This window comes from Bufo bufo, chromosome 5, assembly GCF_905171765.1.
Source record: "Bufo bufo chromosome 5, aBufBuf1.1, whole genome shotgun sequence".
NCBI lineage: Eukaryota > Metazoa > Chordata > Amphibia > Anura > Bufonidae > Bufo > Bufo bufo.
Genome location: NC_053393.1, coordinates 526420835 through 526445016, shown reverse-complemented (window position 1 = coordinate 526445016; position 24182 = coordinate 526420835). Strand labels below are relative to the sequence as shown.

Here is a 24182-nt window from a genome sequence, read left to right as displayed (position 1 = left end):
CCGACCATCGGGTGTGTGTGTGGGTGTCTGGTCTCTTCCTCAACGGTGGGGGAAGGAAGAGACGGACATGTTCAAATTAAAAATGCCAAACCTAGAGTTTCCTAGAGAGATAGGCTACCACCAGAGGTGGCTTGTCCCCCCCGCTCCCTGGTATCGGGAGGGACAGTGGTCATCCCAACGAGCATCTAAACATCTAAAGTGTATGGCCTCCTTAGAGGGTAAGGGAGAACCCACGCAATACCCACCCAAGTAAGGCACTAAGGATGGATCGGATAGGAGGAGAGGGGACTATTCTCAATTCATAGACCCTGGAGGCTGATGTGGAGTAATGGAGTTTGGCCGTGCACCACTGCATTTACCTTCTGCTCTGCTGAGCTCCAGTGCCAAGTGCTCTCTGGCTTTGGCCTCCTCATTGAGTCTTTCTTGAAGCTCTTCCTGGCATCTGAGCAGCTCAGTAGCCTCCTGTTTCCTCTTGATGGACTCCCGCACCAGTTCTGTCTGTGACACCTTGGCATGAGCAAGCTGCAACCAGAACAAGAAGTCATGTTAACACATTGTATTTGTTTTTCCCATGACTGGACCAGCAGATACAGTCAGCAGTAAGGTTAGGCTTCTTTCACAGCCGGCAGGTCCAGCAGACAATGCTGGAATAGGCCGGACAAAAAAAATTTAAAAAGAACGCTGCGTGCAGAAGTTTTTGTCCAGTCAATTCCTGGCATATTTGCCAGGTAGCGGCTGTATTCCTACCAGACCCCATTACAGTCATTAGGGTCGGCAGTAGTATCCGGAAATACCAAATTTGCAGAACTACAGCAGGCTGTTCTCTACTGGAACAGTCTGCCGCAAGAACGAAACTGGCCTAATCGGGCTGCGTCTTCCCACGTAAATATTCTTTGCTCTTCGGAGATGTGAGCAATAACACTCTCACAAAAGAGACACATTACTAAAGAGCACGATGGAGGACGGAGACCACATCAAAGCTTATAATACTGGGGGAGGAAGTCTCAGAGCTCCTCAAGACAAAGACACACTGTTCAATGTACCAAGACGTTTTGCTTACCTAGCCGCAGAGAGGATTACAGTGTGCTAGCGTACATGAAGGTAAAACTGCCTCGCCTAAATAGATTCACTACTGCCACGCTAACGTGGCTTATGTCCTCCAAAAACCAGTGCTACTCCATGGGGCGTGTGTGGTATTGGAGCTCTGCTCCATTCACTTCAAAAGGGAGCAGAACTGCAATACCCTACACTACACATGGTGTGGCGCTGTTTCTCTAATCCTGTTCAACCCTTTTTTACTTTGTATGAGTAACGATGAATAAATAGAGTAGGATTACAAGACTCGCTCTCAATATATATATACAGTACAGACCAAAAGTTTGGACACATCTTCTCATTCAAAGAGTTTTCTTTATTTTCATGACTATGAAGGCATCAAAACTATGAATTAACACATGTGGAATTATATACATAACAAACAAGTGTGAAACAACTGAAAATATGTCATATTCTAGGTTCTTCAAAGTAGCCACCTTTTGCTTTGATTACTGCTTTGCACACTCTTGGCATTCTCTTGATGAGCTTCAAGAGGTAGTCCCCTGAAATGGTTTTCACTCCACAGGTGTGCCCTGTCAGGTTTAATAAGTGGGATTTCTTGCCTTATAAATGGGGTTGGGACCATCAGTTGCGTTGAGGAGAAGTCAGGTGGATACACAGCTGATAGTCCTACTGAATAGACTGTTAGAATTTGTATTATAGCAAGAAAAAAGCAGCTAAGTAAAGAAAAACGAGTGGCCATCATTACTTTAAGAAATGAAGGTCAGTCAGTCAGCCGAAAAATTGGGAAAACTTTGAAAGTAAGGGCTATTTGCCCATGAAGGAGAGTGATGGGGTGCTGCGCCAGATGACCTGGCCTCCACAGTCACCGGACCTGAACCCAATCAAAATGGTTTGGGGTGAGCTGGACCGCAGAGTGAAGGCAAAAGGGCCAACAAGTGCTAAGCATCTCTGGGAACTCCTTCAAGACTGTTGGAAGACCATTTCAGGGGACTACCTCTTGAAGCTCATCAAGAGAATGCCAAGAGTGTGCAAAGCAGTAATCAAAGCAAAAGGTGGCTACTTTAAAGAACCTAGAATATGACATATTTTCAGTTGTTTCACACTTGTTTGTTATGTATATAATTCCACATGTGTTAAATCATAGTTTTGATGCCTTCATAGTCATGAAAATAAAGAAAACTCTTTGAATGAGAAGGTGTGTCCAAACTTTTGGTCTGTACTGTATATATATATATATATATATACGGCCAAGGGACCTACTACAATGTGACTATACGCTATATAATTGTACAAAGTCACCGGACTAGATATTTTCAGATATGGTCATGGCTGATGACCACAGATTGATGGGCCTTTACAGTGTGACTCCTGTCAAAGCTCGTAGAACCAAAAGTATTCACCCATTTTTTTACCTTGAATTCTGAGATCCAGGAATAAAGTGGCTTGACAAGGCTAAGGTGCATGAAAAGTTTACTAAACAGTGATTAAATATATAACAGATTAGATATATATATATAAAGTAGGACGTATATATGTGTGTATGTATGTTCGTTCCGCGATCACTCAAAAACGCAACCATCGATTTCAACGAAACTTGGTATACACATCCCTTTCTACCTGGGGGTCACAGCTCTCTAGGACGTATCGTTCCTGAGATATTCCTCAAAAATGCATTAGCCAATAGAAGCCTGGTCACATGACCCTTATCAGCCAATAGAAGCTCGCAGGCCCTTAGTCTCCACATACACACAGTTTTACACCAGGTTTCCATAACAACCCAGCCATTTTTCTTCACGGCTGTAGGTCAGCTTTAAAAGGGGCAGGGCGCTGTGGATGACACTGTTAAGGAAGCGGAATGCTGTGGAGTTCACAGTTCAGGGGGCAGGTAGGGTGGCCATTCAGGCCAAGCCACGTCCCTGATCTGGTTAGGCCACCCCCCTCCCACTCCGCAGCCGACGGAGATTGAAAAATTAGGGTAAAAATCAGCAGGGGTGGGTTGGAGCTAGGATGACTTTCTTCCTGCAGCTCACGCTCAGACAGCACAGTGCTGCTGACAGAGTGAGCTGTTCAAAAGGACATCCCTGTGTCCGTCCAGGCCCTACACCGGACGGAGGACAGGGAGTCTGAAAGCCCCACTGTCCGGTCTAAAACTGGACCTCTGGCCACCCTAGGGGGAGGCTGCTGTGGAGGTCACAGTTAAAGGGATGCTATGGAGGTCAGTGTTAAGCCTCATTCACACGTCAGTGTTTCACAGACGTGTGCTGTACGTGTTCTCCACGGACAGCACACGTCCCCATTCATTTTAATGTGTGTATTCAGACATCAGTGTTTTAGCACGGTCCGTGGGTCAGTGTTTTTAGCATGCTCTATTTTGCTCTATTTTGTCCGTGTTCCCGGATCCATCACGTCCATTATAGTCTATGGGTACATGAAAACAACGGATGCAACACGGATGCCATCTGTGTTGCATCCGTGTTTCACGGATCATTAAGAAGAGATGCTTTGAAAATTATTTTTCAGCTGTTTAGTGTCAGTGAAACACCGATGCAACACGGACAGCAAAAAAACGGACACAGAGACCCAACACGGATCCTTCACGGACAGCCTCACGGATGCATCACGGACTACCTGCTCACGGATTTGAGCATGGACACGGAGGTGTGAAGGAGGCTTTTAGGGGCAGATTGCTGTAGAGGCCACTGTTAAAGGGATGGGGTGTTGTGGAAATCACTGTTAAGGAGATGGGGTACTGTGGAGGTCACTAATAAAGGGGCGGGCTGCTGTGGAGGTCACTGTTAAGGGCGCAGGATGCTGTGGAGGTCACTGTTAAGGGGGCGGGCGCTGTGGAAGTCTTTTAAGGGGGCATGGAACGTTGGAGGTGACAGTTAAGGGGACGGTCTGCTATGGAGGTCAGTGTTAAGGGGCGGGGTGTTGTGGCGGTCACATTTTAAGGGAATGGAGCTCTGTGGAGGTCTCTGTTAAGGGGGTGGGTTATTGTGGAGATCACTGTTAACGAGACAGGGTACTGTGGAGGTCACTAATAAAGGGGCGGCCGCTGTGGAGGTCACTGTTAAAGGAGCAGGGTACTGTAGATGTCACTGTTATAGTGGATACGGCCGATATCTTAACGACACACACACAAACATTAAATGAAATAGATGAAATATACCAAAGCTGGGTCCTTCTGCTAAGATATATATATATATATATATATATAGAAAAGTAAAGAAAAGAAGCAGCACTCAAAAAAATACACGGGTGCAAAGAATCCTCCTTATCAGACCTGTGACCAAGGTCCAAGTTGTAGACACAAAGCAAAAAACGAAGGCAGCACTCCAATTAGTGAAGAAAGTGGAAGGTTTATTCACCCAACCAGCAGGTTGGGTGAATAAACCTTCCACTTTCTTCACTAATTGGAGTGCTGCCTTCGTTTATATATATATATATATACACACACACACACACAGATTACATACAAGTCACTTAGCATTCAAACAAATGAGCGGGATCCCCATCAACCAGTTCCCAACATGGTATCTGGCTGACACCCATGGTGATACAAAGAGGCAGAGATTATCATAAGACACATTACCCGATCGATGTCATCAGTGGCGTGTCCCTCTTTGTTACATGCCTAGAAGTTTTCTAGCTTCCTCTCCCCTCCTAAAGGTCTACAGCAGGGATCGGCAACCTTCGGCACTCCAGCTGCTGTGAAACTACAACTCCCAGCATGCACACTTACTCGGCTGTTCTTGTAACTCCCGCAGAAGTGAAAGGAGCATGCTGGGAGTTGTAGTTTCAGAACAGCTGGAGCGCCGCAGGTTGTTGACCCCTGCTCTACAGTGTGCCGTACGTGTGTATAGTTACCTCAGCCCTTGGGAACGCGGCCTGGTACCAGGTACCAATCCTGATGACTGTAGAATAATGGGGGCTTGTATATGCTCACTAACTACATTACAAGCAATATCACTACAATAAAAGGGTACTAATTAAAAGGTACTAATTAAAGAGAAAGAACCCCTAAGAATAAACATTGCCACACACCCGACTTGGGCTCTGTTCCCACCTGCGCTGTGCATGCTGTAGATAAGGGAAGCATGACGCACTGCTGGGTCCCTTGTATGGACTGCAATGGTGTCCGTCACTTGACGTGAAGACTAGTACTGCATGCTGCGCTATTCTTGTTGTCAAATCTGATGGAATATGTGGAGTGGCTAATATAGCAAAACAGCAGAAACTAAAACTGCTTATACACCAGGAAGATCCTACCCCTGTGATGGCTAACCCTTCGGCACTCCAGCTGTGGTAAAACTACGATGGCTGGATTGCCGGAGGTCAGTCATCACTGTCCTGCACTGATGAGGAGCAAAGTCTCCAGACGGGCGTCTGATAACCCTAGTCATGTTTCAAGGGATGGACTGAGGGCAGGTACAAGGCAGCTACCTATAGGTGTCACTAAAGTTTCCCAAAAACTGGATCTCCGTAAGGAAAGCCCACACCATCCGAGTACCTCTTTATAATAATAAGCCTCCCTCTGTCGCCACTCCCTGGTGCGGCACTGGATATGGAAACATCCCTTTAATTTGTAGATACTGAAATTATAATGATTATTTAGTATTAGCTGTTCTTACTGTACAGCAGCATTACACTCAACCGACGCACAAGGTGTGGCGCTGTTTTTGTGATAATTCTGGACTGCTTTATTGAATCTGTGGACGTGGGCCCTTGGGGCGCTGCTCCACTGCCTGGAGGCTCAGTCCATTAGTCCTAAATTTCCATCTGCACAAACTACATTTATTTTTAATCTGCGACATGTGAATAATCTTCCCAGTAGTAAAGTACAATAAAAAGGTATTAGATACATCAGAATGATGTAATGTATAAAAGGCAAATACACCACGCGGGAAATAATAGATGTAATCGGGAGCGGTTCTAGGATACGTAAGGCATATTGTTCTACGGCCTAATGGTAGCTCTAACTGAGCAGCGTGGACTCTAATACTCCCGACCTGACTACCGCCAGTCACAGAGGTCTGCACCGCGCTCAGAGCGCTAGCCACAGTGCAATTATACTGGAGCGTCCCCAGAACAGCCATTAATTATTTACATCTCCATTACTCTGCAAGAAGCCGTTATATTGTTGAGCCACGTACCATGGCAGTAACTTAATAGCAGGTCCCGCCGCTTGTGTTACTTCTCTGCACAGAAATGTACCGCAAAGAAACCGAGGCGGACCGGAGGACTCTGACATACAGCACTCTTTTGTAGACCATTGGGATCTGACTGTAAAGGAGAACTGCTTAGTAGATGTACCCTCCCTCCCCACCATGTCAAAGATGAAGATCCATTCTTAAAGGGGCTGTCGTAGATTAGGGGGGAAAAAAAAGTTGTTTTCTTCCAAAAACAGTGCCCCCCTCTGTCTGCAGGCTGTGTGTGGTATTGCAGCTCCATGCCATTTATTTAGATGGAAAATGATCCCTGTGTGCGCCACAAGGACAGCCCAAGCCCTCCTCACTGCTGCTGGCCGGGTACCTAACGATCTCATGATCCTAGCATTAATTAAAGGGGTTGTCCAAGTTATATTTATTGATGACCTGTCCTTGTATAGGAGCGATCTTTACCATTGAAACGAATGGGGCGGCTTGGGTGTAATTACATCTGCTCACCGCTGCAGATGCAACGGCGAGCAGGTAAACAATGAAGAGGAGGCAGCGCTGGCACGGCGCGCGCCTTCTCTTCAAACGGCTGATCGGCGGGGGTGCCGGGTGTCGGACCCCCAGCCGATCTGATATTGATGACCTAGCCTGAGGATAGGTCATCAATAAATATAACTTGGACAACCCCTTTAATGCTAGGAGCAACCGGTACTTATGTATCTGCCCAGCAGGTGCCCCCCAGAACTCACCTTTATCAACGTCCTCAGGATGGGCAGAAGTATTTTGTGCTGCGCTGTGGTATTTGTTTCAGCTGGGGTGGTATTTTGTGTTGCACTATGGTATTGCTGGCCCCGCCCACTTCTGGTCTCCCCGCCTTCTGTCAATTCGGACCCCCCTAAAACATTTTATTTTTAAATTTTCCAAGGCTTTCTTTAAATTCCCAGTCCGTCCGTGCACAGACCCACTGAAGTCAATGGGTTCACACCGTGATGCAGTGTGCACACGGCCGGCATCCATATTTTGCGGATCCGCAAAACACTTATGGTCGAGTGAATGTCCCCTAACCAGCAGAATTCACCCCACCAGACAGAATGCCTGGCTCAATAGGACTGATCCTGCTGACAGGTCCTCTTTAAGTTTACCCAATTATCTTCCATCAGAAATGGTGGAGCTCCAGCTGCTGCAGAACTACAACTCCCGGCAGCTGTAGGCATGATGGAAGTTGTAGTTTTGCAACAGCATGGAGGGCCGCAAGTTTGGCATCTCCGTTTTGATTTTCCTCTGATTTCTTGACAAATTCTCAGGGTCCACTTGAGTTAAAGAACATTGTGGTCACCTCCACCCTAGGGTAACATTTCTTACCCAACGCATTTACATCCCAGCCCGTCAAAAAGGCAGCACAAACAAGACGGGAGGCGAGATCAACCACAGGCTGCCCACAAACTGACTGCGCCCTAATGTCTACAAGACAGTACTGACCCATACCGCCATATACAGCAGCCAGGGCTGTCCTGTCCTATCACGTACTGAAAGCAGAGGAGGCTGTATTGCGGCACAGAGTCCCTATGGTTGTGTATTACAAAGCCATAGACACTCCCTGTGACGCCATATAGAGCCTCCATTCCATAATGTGGCATCAAACTCTATGGCAGGGGTAGGCAACCTACAACTCCCAGCATGCATACTTGCTCTGCTCTTCTCAGAGCTCTCACAGAAATGAATGGAGAATGCTGGGAATTGTAGTTTCCCAACAGCTGGAGTGCCGAAGGTTGCTGACCCCAGTTACCGTGTCGTCTGATAGATAGGAATCGGCGACATCGACAAACAGAGCTGAACTACAGACGGCTCCGGCACCTGGGCGACGCACAATAAATGCTCGACCGGCGACAGCTTCCTCTCCTGATCCTCCCATACATATGCATTCTCCGCTTGGCTGAGCATGCATATGTAGTGAATGGGAAGAAAGGCACTTCCAGGCGCCTCTAGCAGCGACTAATCTCAAAGAAAACAAAAGGATTGGGTATGTTGAAATCCAAAAAGCCTGATCCTTATGTCTTCAGGACTGGCATAGAGTTGGAAGAACGCCATGCACATGAGATAGTCGTCCGTACCCGCCGCTTATGGTTATGGTCAGCTCATCCTCTTGATCCAGGGGACCAGTGTCGCAGTAACCAGGCATGACCACTACATAAGAGGGCGCTATGCAGTTAAAGAGGACCTGTCACGACTCCTGACATGCATGTTTTAATGTTTGCATGCTTCATGCATTCCCCATGTATTAACAATTCTGGAACATCTGTTCTTATGTCTGTATGTTGTGCCGTTCCTTTATTATTTCTACTAGAATGTATGAATGAATTGCTAGCAGTCTGCAGTAAGGCTACAGAGGGGAGGTAACCAGTTGGGGGCGTGTACCTGCACAGTCTGACTCTATCCAATCAGTGCTGCAATTTTCAGACTGTGTAGGTACACGCCCCCAACTGGTTACCTCCCCCTCTGTAGCCTTACTGCAGACTGCTAGAAATTCCTTCATAACTTCTAGTACAAATAATAAAGGAACGGCACAACATACAGACATAAGAACAGATGCTCCAGAATTGTTATTATATGAGGAATACGTGAAGCTATTAAAACAGGCATGTCAGGAGCAAGGACAGGACCTCTTTAAGATGCCAGAATGACAGCATAGCTGACTCCATGTGCTGTCTGCATTTTTGCAGCCCCATAGTAATCCACAAAAAATGCGGATCGGACCCAAAATACAGTCGTGTGCATGAGGCCTAAGGGCTGATTCATACGACCACGATCGGCCGCGGTCCGTGTGTTGGCTGCATCTCCTGGGCTCCCCTCACCCGAACTGACTGCAACATAGTGATTTATGATACAGTCCGTCTCTATCTGATCGCCGCTTGCATCATCATGTCAGTACACTGCCATCGCCCCGCGATCAAACACAAAATCACTATGATGCAGTGAGTTCCGGTGACTGGAGCAGAGGTTGGTCCGGGAGATGCGGCCAACACATGGAACATGTTTCCCGGGCCAATCACGGTCGTGTACATGAGCCCTTACAAAAATATGCAATACGGCTGCGTGCTGCTAGGCAGTCATATACGGCTTAGCAAAATATGGACATACCGATATCTGTACGGATGAGGGCAGTAGTCAGAGGCGGACTGACCATAGACCCTACCGGGAAATTTCCCTGTAAGCGACGACCAGGGGGCCACCCAAGCCTCCTTACTCAGCTGGCGGGGTACGTAACGATCTGATGCTCTCAGCATTAATGAATGTTAGGAGGATCAGGTACTTATGCAACTGGCTGGGGCCGCAGGTACTCTCCTAAATTCAAGCCCTCAAGGACAGTGATATGGTAGAATACTGTAACGGAAGAGGTTATTGTGCTGTACTGTGGTATTTAGTTCTGCTGGGGCGGTATGTTGTGCTGCACTGTGGAATTTGGTTCTGCTGGGGCGGTATGTTGTGCTGTACTGTGGTATTTGGTTCTGCTGGGGCGGTATGTTGTGCTGCACTGTGGAATTTGGTTTTGCTGGGGCGGTATGTTGTGCTGCACTGTGGTATTTGGTTCTGCTGGGAGGTATATTGTGCTGCACTGTGGTATTTAGTTCTGCTGGGGCGGTATGTTGTGCTGCACTGTGGTATTTGGTTCTGCTGGGGCGGTATGTTGTGCTGCACTGTGGTATTTAGTTCTGCTGGGGCGGTATGTTGTGCTGCACTGTGGAATTTGGTTCTGCTGGGGCGGTATGTTGTGCTGTACTGTGGTATTTGGTTCTGCTGGGGCGGTATGTTGTGCTGCACTGTGGAATTTGGTTTTGCTGGGGCGGTATGTTGTGCTGCACTGTGGTATTTGGTTCTGCTGGGAGGTATATTGTGCTGCACTGTGGTATTTAGTTCTGCTGGGGCGGTATGTTGTGCTGCACTGTGGTATTTGGTTCTGCTGGGGCGGTATGTTGTGCTGCACTGTGGTATTTGGTTCTGCTGGGGCGGTATGTTGTGCTGCACTGTGGTATTTGGTTCTGCTGGGGAGGTATGTTGTGCTGCACTGTGGTATTTAGTTCTGCTGGGGCGGTATGTTGTGCTGCACTGTGGTATTTGGTTCTGCTGGGGCGGTATGTTGTGCTGCACTGTGGTATTTGGTTCTGCTGGGGCGGTATGTTGTGCTGCACTGTGGTATTTGGTTCTGCTGGGGCGGTATGTTGTGCTGCACTGTGGTATTTATTTAGTTCTGCTGGGGCGGTATGTCGTGCTGTACTGTGGTATTTAGTTCTGCTGGGGCGGTATGTTGTGCTGCACTGTGGTATTTGGTTCTGCTGGGGCAGTATATTGTGCTGCACTGTGGTATTTGGTTCTGCTGGGGCGGTATGTCGTGCTGCACTGTGGTATTTGGTTCTGCTGGGGCGGTATGTTGTGCTGCACTGTGGTATTTGGTTCTGCTGGGGCGGTATGTTGTGTTGCACTGTGGTATTTGGTTCTGCTTGGGCGGTATGTTGTGCTGCACTGTGGTATTTAGTTCTGCTGGGGCAGTATATTGTGCTGTACTGTGGTATTTAGTTCTGCTGGGGCGGTATGTTGTGCTGCACTGTGGTATTTGGTTCTGCTGGGGCAGTATATTGTGCTGCACTGTGGTATTTGGTTCTGCTGGGGCGGTATGTCGTGCTGCACTGTGGTATTTGGTTCTGCTGGGGCGGTATGTTGTGCTGCACTGTGGTATTTGGTTCTGCTGGGGCGGTATGTTGTGTTGCACTGTGGTATTTGGTTCTGCTTGGGCGGTATGTCGTGCTGCACTGTGGTATTTGGTTCTGCTGGGGCGGTATGTTGTGCTGCACTGTGGTATTTGGTTCTGCTGGGGCGGTATGTTGTGTTGCACTGTGGTATTTGGTTCTGCTGGGGCGGTATGTCGTGCTGCACTGTGGTATTTGGTTCTGCTGGGGCGGTATGTTGTGCTGCACTGTGGTATTTGGTTCTGCTGGGGCGGTATGTCGTGCTGCACTGTGGTATTTGGTTCTGCTGGGGCGGTATGTTGTGCTGCACTGTGGTATTTGGTTCTGCTGGGGCGGTATGTTGTGTTGCACTGTGGTATTTGGTTCTGCTTGGGCGGTATGTTGTGCTGCACTGTGGTATTTAGTTCTGCTGGGGCAGTATATTGTGCTGTACTGTGGTATTTAGTTCTGCTGGGGCGGTATGTTGTGCTGCACTGTGGTATTTGGTTCTGCTGGGGCAGTATATTGTGCTGCACTGTGGTATTTGGTTCTGCTGGGGCGGTATGTCGTGCTGCACTGTGGTATTTGGTTCTGCTGGGGCGGTATGTTGTGTTGCACTGTGGTATTTGGTTCTGCTTGGGCGGTATGTCGTGCTGCACTGTGGTATTTGGTTCTGCTGGGGCGGTATGTTGTGCTGCACTGTGGTATTTGGTTCTGCTGGGGCGGTATGTTGTGTTGCACTGTGGTATTTGGTTCTGCTGGGGCGGTATGTCGTGCTGCACTGTGGTATTTGGTTCTGCTGGGGCGGTATGTCGTGCTGCACTGTGGTATTTGGTTCTGCTGGGGCGGTATGTTGTGCTGCACTGTGGTATTTGGTTCTGCTGGGGCGGTATGTCGTGTTGCACTACCGTATCACTGGCCCTGCCTATTTGTGTTGCCCCACCTCCATTCAGTTTGGACCCGCCGACAACATTGGGCTATTATTTAGGTATTTTTCTAGGGCCACTTTAAGTTCCCAGGTCTGCCTCTGACAGTAGTAATCAAGCACGGCAATATACGGGTAGGCTCAGCCCAGAAAGCACTGCACATATGTCCACGATGAGCATTTTACCCTAAAATTAATGAAATACTATCCAATATAAGTCCCTATGTCATCTTATGCTGTATTTGTCCTATCGGCTCCTGGAAAAGCTGAGTGACAACCAATATGATGGCCATTACAGCAACCACAAGGGTTGTCATGGGGTCCCATGATGTATTATAATTGCATTAGACCCAGGACTGGGTTACAATACTGTGATGGAGGCCACAGCTTTTCCAGAGCCGGATACAACGTATACGAGGAGGTGATGGTGCATTATATCCACATCCATTTTTGCTGTTATTCTAGGGTCTCTTCCTTATCTATTGAAGCGGACTTCTTCTTCTTCGCCCCAGGACAATGGGGCAGGTGGCGTCCTCTGCAGGGTAAACACGGTGAGGTCACATCCTTGTCATGGAGGAGCAGGTCCTGTAGAAAGCCTGGAAGGCTCCCAGTCTGTATTTGCTGATCATTGCACATAACCTCATACATGTGTACAAATTGGGGAGCTGTGTACACAACAGGCATATAAATCCTTCTAATCTCCGCTTCCATAGATGTTCTCACCCAGTAGATACATAGAAATGGTGAGAAAGGGAAGGGACATGAAATACAAGGACGGCGCAACACGGGAGCGAACAAATACAGTGATATACACTGCGCGGCATCACAAAGAGGAGCAAGTACCGCTTCCCCGGGCCCTGCATGAGGCATAACACAGTGTATTGGAAGGTTTCTTTAAAATATTTCGTAATATCTGCATGGATAATGTATCACCAAGAATTTTACAATGTTGTACTAATTAAGCTCAAACAAGATAGTTATATCTATTTTTCTTCTTTTTTTTTTTGTTTGCAGGTTTTGTTTTTTTAAAAATCTATTTCCTCTACAAGATTAAGGGTGCGTCCGTCTTGCTGGAGCCTCTGCATTCAGAAATATGCTTTACAGCACGCCTATGGCTCATAGGAACCTGTAGTTTGGAGATGTTCGTGTTGCGGGCATGCTCTGTGACCCGTGCAGAGGTCATTGTGCAGGGAAGGGGAGTAGATGAGCTGTTCCCGATCACCAATTGTGTGTGTGAAAATGGTGGATCCTGTAGTATCCATGTATAGGTGGTATCGTTCATTTTTATCCTGCCCATGATGACAATGAGAGGACTGCTGAGGGGTGATCTCTACAGAACAGTCAGCCTATTAGGAGCTCAGTGGTCAGAGTGAAAACCGTCTGAATACTAGTTTATTTTTTTATTTAATATTAAGTGACGTGGAATATTAGGGGGGGGGGGAAAGTCACCAAAATGTTTGAAAAGATATGTTTCAAGGGGTTGTGCACCTTTGGAGGGGCTCTGCCAACCCCTCCATCCTTCTTTTTGGGCAGACCTGTGAAGAGAAGCATACTTACCTGCTTCCCAGCCTCAGCTGCTCCGCTGCACTCCCAGGATGTAAATTTCGGTCGCTGCGGTGACCTGCTCCCCTTGCAACACATAACCCTCTGACATGACGTAATGGGAGCAGGTCACCGCTGCGGCCAGTAATTGGCTGCAGCAGTGTCAAAATTGAAGTTTACATCGTGGAGCGCAGGAGAACAGCCGAGGAGAGAAGGATCAGGGAGACAGCATTGGGAAGCAGGTAAGTATGCTTGAAGGTACGCCCAGGAAGAAAAGGGGTTGCCAAACGGACACCCCCCCCCCCCCCCTTCCCCAAAAGTGCACAAGCCCTTTAAACATAAAAGCTTACATTTTGTGATGACACATCCCTTTAAACAGAAAAACAGACTACGGTAGTCCAGCATTCTGAAATTTCAGGGCAAATGATTCCGAATATACAGGGTCCAAACAAGGGGTTATAGCACCAAACAACCCGGGACATATCTGCAAATCCAGCGGTTTTCACCCCAAAGTAAGATATGGCATATTGCTGATAAAGAACAAGGAAATTTTAGCCATTTCTAAACAATTCAGTAATGGGAGAAGTAGGAGCCCTCTTCTGTCCCAGGGGTAGACCCCCCCGCCCCCCCAACTATCAGACATTTAAAGCATATCCTATGGATATGTCATAAGTGGTTGATGCTGGAATAACCCTTTAATTTGTGAAAACGTGTTCACCCTGAGAGGATTGCAAGTGGTAGCTAGATAATCTTACACAATACCCTGGAGGATACATTTAAATTCAGATAGAAATATAGGATATGCAGATATATCACGTGTGCAGCGCCATCTAAACCCTGGGGCCTGAATACCAAAGAAACAACGCTACAGCAGCGGAAGATATTCTACACCAGGAATATATAACCTGATGCTCAGCCGGTATCTGGTGACAGGAGGGCAGTTTGCATTTTCCAGTTTGGAGCCTGGATACTGGTTTCCCTGATCACGATTATCAGTCTCGCCTATGTGCCAGAAGCTGGGCCCATCAGAGGATCCTCTGGTACGCTGGTGGGCCTCTTGGGGACTCAGGCTCTGACCCAATAACGGGCCTCAAAGGTCATGCAGTCGTGCTCAAAGGCCACTGCTGCATCTCCACGTCACGCGGATGTAAACATGTTGGGGAGATGCGGCAGCGGCCGGGCGGGCATCAGAAGCGACAAGGGTGCCAGGGAGCGAGGTAAGTACAATCTGTGTGAGGGGCCCAGGCATTTGGGAGGGGGGACGACGACGACATTATAGGGGTTGGATAAACCCTTTAAGTTCCCTCCTTGCGCTGCCGTAAGAAACGTCTAATTTATGATGAGGCCAGTGCCTCTTCAAAACTAGGCACGTCGATAGCAGTCCTTGCACCCGGCGAAAAAAAATACTCCAGCCCATACCCAGCGTAGTATTTCTCCAACATTTACACCAGGCATAAATGAGCCCACCACACGCCCCCAGCTCCGTCCAACTGCTGAACACGGCGTGAAATCGGCCACGAGACTAAATATGGTAATGATGGTGGATTATACGGGGTGGACATTTTCACTAATTACGAGGTTTGGTTCACGGAGTTGCACTTTAACTAAAAGTACATGACCTCCTGTGAACAGGGATGAGACTCGTTACGCATGCTGTTAATTTACAAAAAAGACCATGATAAAAAGGCTGGCGTTACACAGCCGAGGACTGTCCGGCCGGGCGGAGCATACAGGCACATCATTGCTCCGGCTGGAACGACTGGGGGTGAAATAGGAGAGAATCCATCCATCCATACAACCCCTGCTCTCCAGATGGGTCTGTACAAGTAATTGCTGATATTCTCCACGAAATAACAGCATATTTTCTTAAAACTCTGCTTTGTGCTCTTCCTCTCTTATTCCTGCTGGAAATGTATCATCAAATCGACCAAGCGTCATTAGTAGGTAGCTACTGATTGGCACAGCTCTGATTAGACAGTGGCAGACTGTATGGAGAATGGAGATCTGCCACTGTCTAATCAGTGCCGCCAACTGGTTATACCCGGTTGTCAGTTTATTCATATATTTTCAGGAGGAATAACAGAGGAATGGCTTAGTGCAGGGTTCTAAGAAGAGATGATCCAGGATGGTTATTGTATTCTCCAGCTTACCCGTCCTGTTCTCCGGGGAGCTGATGGCGAGGGCCTCATGCACATGGCTGTATTACAGCATTGTACAACCTTTGAGTTAGCGCTCATGCACATACCCATGGTTTTGGTACCAATCCGCATTTTTGGCGGGTCAGATGAGGACCCATTCACTTCAATGGGGCCGTAAAACATACGGACAGCAGATTGTGTCTGTCCACATCCGTATGCCCATTCCTTGACCCGCAACAAAAATAGAACATGTCCTATTCTTGTCTGTTTTGCGGACAAGGATAGGACAGTTCTACAGAGGACTGGACGTACCATTCCGCAAAATGCGGGACGCACATGGCCGGAATCTGTGTTTTGCGGATCCGCAATTTGTGGACCACAAAACTGGCTACGGCCGTACGTATGCATGAGCCCTTATACAGAGCTGTGACAGGACACCCATAAGCTTACATGGGACTGCTGTACTTCCGTAATGTATGAGAACCAGGGTTGATTATCAGCGCTGTGCAGTGTGGACCTTGATAAACAATTCAGCCCCGTGAACCACAGTACGGGCCACAACTACAGCAAGCACAGACACTATGGCAGCCACCGCCGAGCCGTAGACACTGAAAAAACCTCTGCATGGTGCCTCCAGCATTGTGTGCCCCTCCAGATACAATGCTTCTCTGTAATATAGCACATATCAAACGATCCCTGCTGGTCTAGTGGCTAGGAGTCTCTGTAATATAGCACACATCAACTGCTCCCTGCTGGTCTAGTGGCTAGGAGTCTCTGTAATATAGCACACATCAACTGCTCCCTGCTGGTCTAGTGGCTAGGAGTCTCTGTAATATGGCACACATCAACCGCTCCCTGCTGGTCTAGTGGCTAGGGGTCTCTGTAATATGGCACACATCAACTGTTTCCTGCTGGTCTAGTGGCTAGGAGTCTCTGTAATATAGCACACATCAACTGCTCCCTGCTGGTCTAGTGGCTAGGAGTCTCTGTAATATAGCACACATCAACTGCTCCCTGCTGGTCTAGTGGCTAGGAGTCTCTGTAATATGGCACACATCAACCGCTCCCTGCTGGTCTAGTGGCTAGGGGTCTCTGTAATATGGCACACATCAACTGTTCCCTGCTGGTCTAGTGGCTAGGAGTCTCTGTAATATAGCACACATCAACTGCTCCCTGCTGGTCTAGTGGCTAGGAGTCTCTGTAATATGGCACACATCAACCGCTCCCTGCTGGTCTAGTGGCTAGGAGTCTCGGTAATATGGCATGCCTCAAACGTTCCCTGCTGGTCTAGTGGCTAGGAGTCTCTGTAATATAGCACATATCAACCGCTCCCTGCTGGTCTAGTGGCTAGGAGTCTCGGTAATATGGCATGCCTCAAACGTTCCCTGCTGGTCTAGTGGCTAGGAGTCTCTGTAATATAGCACATATCAACCAATCCCTGCTGGTCTAGTGGCTAGGGGTCTCTGTAATATGGCACACATCAACTGTTCCCTGCTGGTCTAGTGGCTAGGAGTCTCTGTAATATGGCACACATCAACTGCTCCCTGCTGGTCTAGTGGCTAGGAGTCTCTGTAATATGGCACACATCAACCGCTCCCTGCTGGTCTAGTGGCTAGGGGTCTCTGTAATATGGCACACATCAACTGTTCCCTGCTGGTCTAGTGGCTAGGAGTCTCTGTAATATGGCACACATCAACCGCTCCCTGCTGGTCTAGTGGCTAGGAGTCTCGGTAATATGGCATGCCTCAAACGTTCCCTGCTGGTCTAGTGGCTAGGAGTCTCTGTAATATAGCACATATCAACCAATCCCTGGTGGTCTAGTGGCTAGGGGTCTCTGTAATATAGCACACATCAACTGTTCCCTGCTGGTCTAGTGGCTAGGAGTCTCTGTAATATGGCACACATCAACTGTTCCCTGCTGGTCTAGTGGCTAGGAGTCTCTGTAATATGGCACACATCAACTGTTCCCTGCTGGTCTAGTGGCTAGGAGTCTCAGAATGTGGCATGCTTTGCACAATTTCTTTATTCTTATGGATTTCAAAGTAATTTTGGATCCCCTTCCCCATGAGTTTCCAAACTGGAGACACAACAAAGTATAGCATGGGCCAATAGCAATCTATGGGTGTTGCATTATAGATCGATCCCTTAAAGGGCAGCCAACAAGAAAAGCTTCCTGCCGTGTGGGAAAAGGACCAGCAGCTCTGCCGTACTACGGCTCTGTCTGGAGGAGAAGTAAAAAGGGACTATGTGGTCAACTGCCAGAAGGGGAAGGAGACTGATTTAGCCCAGAGCCTGACCCACCAGCAGCACAGAGTAAAGGTGGGCAACATGGAATCTAAAAAATTCTTTAAAACCGCCATTAACAGCTTTGCAGGACATGTATAGAAATGATTCATAGGATAACTCCTTAAACTGCAGTCACACCTGAATGTTGAGACCAACCAAGCTACTTAAAAAACTAGATTACTCAGTGCTTAAGTAGGTAATTAATGCCCAGGTGACCACTACAAAAATGATACCGCTGAACCTAACCACGAAGCATGACACCAGCAAGCATCTGCTATTTAGAAGCATTATGATGCCCTTTTAATTAAATGGTTGAGCAATGTCCTGAAAACACAATACGCCAAGGACACAGACGCCTCCTACACAGGCGACAAAGCAATTTCAGGTCATTTAACTCCACCCTAATGAACGATGACTCGGAATTGCATGGAGTTACTGATTAAAGGGGTTGTCCTAATCCCCTTCTTCCCCCACTTAGCCCCTCTGACATTTCATGCTGATGCTCTCCCTTGCCCTGCCCTGAATCGCGCAGGGCTTTTTCTGGAGATCCGGTGACGTACTGGGCATACTAGGTGGAGGTTTCCGCCTATCAGTGGACCGGCTTTGGGCGGGCTTTAGCGCTGCCCTAGCCTGTAAAACGGGAATCTCCGGGAACACTGCTAGGTGGAAGCCTCTGCCTAGCAGTGTAAAAATACAAACAAAACAGCCCTTGCCTGCGCGATACAGAGGGACAGCCTGGGTGAAAACGGGGATATGTCCGGTTCAGCTCTGAACCCAGACAACCCCTTTAAAGAGAACAAGTGCTGCCACTTTTTGAGCATATGACTTTTATTAATGGAATTTATAATACTTAAAAAGGGGTTGTGCAGCCAGTACACATCGATGACCTATCCTCAGGATACGCAGTGTGATCCTGAAGAGGAAGCAATGCCGGTACGAGTGCCGCTGATCGGCAGGACCGCCACCGATCAGATATTTATGACTTATCCACAGGATAGGTCACCAATATGTACTGGCTGCACAACCCCTTTAATGACCGATTATGTCGCCAAAGCTCATTGTCCGTGTATGAACACAGTGACAGGTTCCCTTTAATAAGTGTCTCCAATTTGGCGGGAAGGGAGGAGCCCGACGAGGATTTGTTAGGCCTCATGCACACGAACGTATTTTCTTTCCATGTCCGTTCCATTTTTTTTTGCGGGCCGTATGCAGAAGTTACTCTGTGTGCACGTCCGTATTTCCATTCCGAAAAAAAATAATAATATAACATGTCCTATGATTGTCTGCATTACGGACAAGGATCGTACTGTTCTATGAAGGGCCAGCTGTTCCATTTCACTAAATACGGAATGCACACGGATGTCATCCGTATTTTATGCGGATCCGTTTTTTGCGGACTGCAAAATACATACGGTCGTGTGCCTTAACCTTTAAGTAGTGACTAATTCATCCCTCTACGGCGGTCTACAGCCACGGCCGGTGCTGCGCTGTGATTCATACAAGCCCAGGTAATAGATGGGAAACTTGAATGGCGGACCCCTCTTTTATTAAGGCCTCATTCACACGACTGTATTTTTTGCTGATTGGATGCAGACCCATTCATTTCAATGGGTCTGCAAAAAATGTGGACAGCACACGCCTATCCGCATCCGTATGTCTGTTCCGCAGTCTCGCAAAAAAGACAAAAATTTCTTTAAAGGAGTTCTTCACTTTGGATAATCCCTACTTGCTAAAAGAGTCCTCGAATAAAAAATAATAATACGACAGTGCACAATACATGGGAACCTATGGTATGGCTGACATACACCAGCAAACGCAGTGTGAACAGACCCTAGAACAAAGAGTCATGTGCTTACAACTAGTTATGGGCTCCATTGGAGTGGAAATTATTTCAGACATTTTTGGAATCTTAAAATACAGCGGGCGTCTGCGCCCCCCGGGGGCATTTAAGTAATATATTCAGCAATGTTTGTAGGATATGCAAGTGAGAATGTGCAAGCAAATATATATGTATGTATGTATGTATGTATGCTGGGCGTGGGATGTGTATGTATGCAAGTGAATGCAGAAGATAATACACGTATGTAGTATGTGCACACATGTAGCGTCGGACTGAGGGCCCTTGGGGACACCAGAGGAAATTATTCTGAAATTATATCCTCTGTATATAGGAAGATGGGTGTATATAGAGCATGGGCCCCATCAGAGGATCCTCTGGTGGGCCAGTCCGACCCTGCACACATGCCTGTAGGATGAACATGCTATACAAGTGTGAATGTGTAAGTGTATGTGCGCATTTAGTAATTGAATGTACTCTTGTAACATATGTAAGTGTGAAAGTACAAGTAAATGTAATATATTACGTAATGCATGTATGCAGTATGTGTATGACTGCAGGATCAACGTGTGAATGTACAAATAAATGTATGTACTACATGTATGCCTGCAGGATATGTATGTATGTACAGTATGTATGTAGATTATGATGTATGTAGTACATGTAGAGCATGCTTGTACGATATGCATATATTTGCAGCAGGGATCAGCAACCTCCATCACTAAAACTGTTGTGAAACTACAACTCCCAATATGCTGTACTCTTTTATACGGACGTTCATAAAGGAGCTGGGCAAATGTGGATGCTGGGAGTTTCACAACAGCTGGCATGCCGGAGGTTGCTGACCCCTGACGTAAAGTATGCTTTCAGGTTATGCATGTATGTAGTGTACGTATGTATGATATGCTTGTCTGTAATGCATGTATGTAATATGTATGTACAGTATGCTTATAGGTTATATATGTAATATGTATGTACAAGTTATGTATGTAGTATGTGTATGTAAAGTACGCTTGTAGGGTATGTATTTAGTATGTGTATGCACAGTAAGTTTGTAGGGTAAGTATGTGGTATGTGTATGGACAGTATGATTGTACGGTATGTATGTGTATGGACAGTTTACTTGTAGGGTATGTATGTATTGTGTGTATGGACAGTTTACTTGTAGGGTATGTATGTAGTATGTGTATGGACAGTATGCCTGTAGGGCATGTATGTAGTATGTGTATGGACAGTATGATTGTAGGGCATGTATGTAGTGTGTGTATGGACAGTATGCTTGTAGGTTATGTATGTAGTATGTGTATGGACAGTTTACTTGTAGGGTATGTATGTATTGTGTGTATGGACAGTTTACTTGTAGGGTATGTATGTAGTATGTGTATGGACAGTATGCTTGTAGGGCATGTATGTAGTATGTGTATGGACAGTATGATTGTAGGGCATGTATGTAGTGTGTGTATGGACAGTATGCTTGTAGGGTAAGTATGTGTATGGACAGTATGCCTGTAGGTTATGTATGTAGTATGTGTATGGACAGTATGCCTGTAGGGTATGTATGTAGTATGTGTATGGACAGTATGCTTGTAGGGTACGTATGTAGTATGTGTATGGACAGTATGCTTGTAGGGTATGTATGTATGTGTATGGACAGTATGCTTGTAGGGTATGTATGTAGTATGTGTATGGACAGTATGCCTGTAGGTTATGTATGTGTATGGACAGTATGCTTGTAGGGTAAGTATGTATGTGTATGTAAAGTTTACTTGTAGGGTATGTATGTAGTGTGTGTATGGACAGTATGCCTGTAGGGAATGTATATAGTATGTGTATGGACAGTATGCATGTAGGGAATGTATATAGTATGTGTATGGACAGAATGCCTGTAGGTTATGTATGTAGTATGTGTATGGACAGTATGCTTGTAGGGTATGTATGTAGTATGTGTATGGACAGTATGCTTGTAGGGTATGTATGTAGTATGTGTATGGACAGTATGCCTGTAGGTTATGTATGTAGTATGTGTATGGACAGTATGCTTGTAGGGTAAGTATGTAGTATGTGTATGGACAGTATGCCTGTAGGGTATGTATGTCGTATGTGTATGGACAGTATGCTTGTAGGGTATGTATGTAGTATGTGTATGGACAGTATGTCTGTAGGGTATGTATGTAGTATGTGTATGGACAGTATGTCTGTAGGGTATGTATGTAGTATGTGTATGGACAGTATGCTTGTAGGTTATGTATGTAGTATGTGTATGGACAGTATGCTTGTAGGGCATGTATGTAGTATGTGTATGGACAGTATGTCTGTAGGTTATGTATGTAGTATGTGTATGGACAGTATGCTTGTAGGGTATGTATGTAGTATGTGTATGGACAGTATGCTTGTAGGGTATGTATGAAGTATGTGTATGGACAGTATGTCTGTAGGTTATGTATGTAGTATGTGTATGGACAGTATGCTTGTAGGGTAAGTATGTAGTATGTGTATGGACAGTATGCCTGTAGGGTATGTATGTAGTATGTGTATGGACAGTATGCCTGTAGGGTATGTATGTAGTATGTGTATGGACAGTATGCCTGTAGGGTATGTATGTAGTATGTGTATGGACAGTATGCCTGTAGGTTATGTATGTAGTATGTGTATGGACAGTATGCTTGTAGGGCATGTATGTAGTATGTGTATGGACAGTATGCTTGTAGGGTATGTATGTAGTATGTGTATGGACAGTATACCTGTAGGGTATGTATGTAATGTAGTATGTGTATGGACAGTATGCTTGTAGGGCATGTACGTAGTATGTGTATGGACAGTATGCTTGTAGGGTATGTATGTAGTATGTGTATGGACAGTATACCTGTAGGGTATGTATGTAGTGTGTGTATGGACAGTATGATTGTAGGGTATGTATGTAGTATGTGTATGGACAGTATGCTTGTAGGGCATGTATGTAGTATGTGTATGGACAGTATGATTGTAGAATATGTATGTAGTGTGTGTATGGACAGTATGCTTGTAGGGTATGTATGTAGTGTGTGTATGGACAGTATGCTTGTAGGGTATGTATGTAGTGTGTGTATGGACAGTATGCTTGTAGGGTATGTATGTAGTATGTGTATGGACAGTATGATTGTAGGGTATGTATGTATGTAGTATGTATATGGACAGTATGCTTGTAGGGTATGTATGTAGTGTGTGTATGGACAGTATGCTTGTAGGGTATGTATGTAGTATGTGTATGGACAGTATGTCTGTAGGGTATGTATGTAGTATGTGTATGGACAGTATGCTTGTAGGGTATGTATGTAGTATGTGTATGGACAGTATGATTGTAGGGTATGTATGTATGTAGTATGTGTATGGACAGTATGCTTGTAGGGTATGTATGTATTGTGTGTATGGACAGTATGCTTGTAGGGAATGTATGTAGTATGTGTATGGACAGTATGCTTGTAGGGAATGTATGTAGTATGTGTATGGACAGTATGCTTGTAGGGTATGTATGTAGTGTGTGTATGGACAGTATGCTTGTAGGGAATGTATGTAGCATGTGTATGGACAGTATGCTTGTAGAGAATGTATGTAGTATGTGTATGGACAGTATGATTGTAGAGAATGTATGTAGTATGTGTATGGACAGTATGATTGTAGAGAATGTATGTAGTATGTGTATGGACAGTATGATTGTACGGTATGTAAATGCAAATGTAAAGTGAGAAGCATAAAAGTGTAATAATGCATGTATAATGTATTGCTACATTCCTATGAGTAAATCTAGTTCATGTATGTATTAATTTATGTATGTTTTGTAGAATAGAGAACTACGGTACGTTACCTTCAGGGCAGACACTAATGTCATCCTATACTATATCTAAACTCATGTCACGCCACACTGTCACTAAGATGACCCAACCTTCACAGAGACCTATCAGCCGTGACATCACCTTCTCAATTTAACCTGCCCCATATGTGACCATGATGTCCACCATATAAAACAGACATCCTGCAGTAGTAAAACTGGCTATGTGATGGATGAAAATACATAGTAAGAAATAAAACCAAAACCAGGAGTAAGGGGAGGGCAGAAGACGTGCCGCCTACAGAGCCGCCATGTTTTGTTCTGCTCCATTTAGAATCAAACCAACAACTTGTCAGAAGTGATGCGAGAGATTCAGGTGTTCAACCTCTGCACTGTCCTCACCAGCTCTAACCATTCCCTGCGCGTCATAAACCCCTCCACTCATCAGCCCTCACACATCTTTCATGTCTTAGTACATGGAAACATTAAGCCATGAAACTGTAGAGTCTGTAAAGTCGTATTACACACCTTCAAGACTAAACTGAGGCAGCTGAACATAGAGTCACTAACCTTGAGGGTCTACAACTCCTACAATGGCCAACCAACCAAGGGGCTCCACTACCAAACAAGCGGGGTCCACTACCAACCAAGGGGCTCCTCTACCAAACAAGCGGGGTCCACTACCAACCAAGGGGCTCCTCTACCAAGCAAGC

The 24182-nt window shown here is 46.3% G+C and overlaps 1 protein-coding gene across 8 annotated transcripts in view; it reads right to left on the bottom strand.

Annotated features, from left to right (window-relative positions):
* The window catches only part of AKAP9 (A-kinase anchoring protein 9), a 247751-nt gene that overhangs the window by 63498 nt on the left and 160071 nt on the right, over positions 1-24182 (bottom strand). For all 8 annotated transcript variants that reach the window (XM_040431142.1, XM_040431144.1, XM_040431147.1 and 5 more), the window contains one exon: positions 360-522. In XM_040431142.1, coding sequence (XP_040287076.1) covers positions 360-522 — 163 coding nt within the window. The remainder of the gene's footprint in view (positions 1-359; positions 523-24182) is intronic.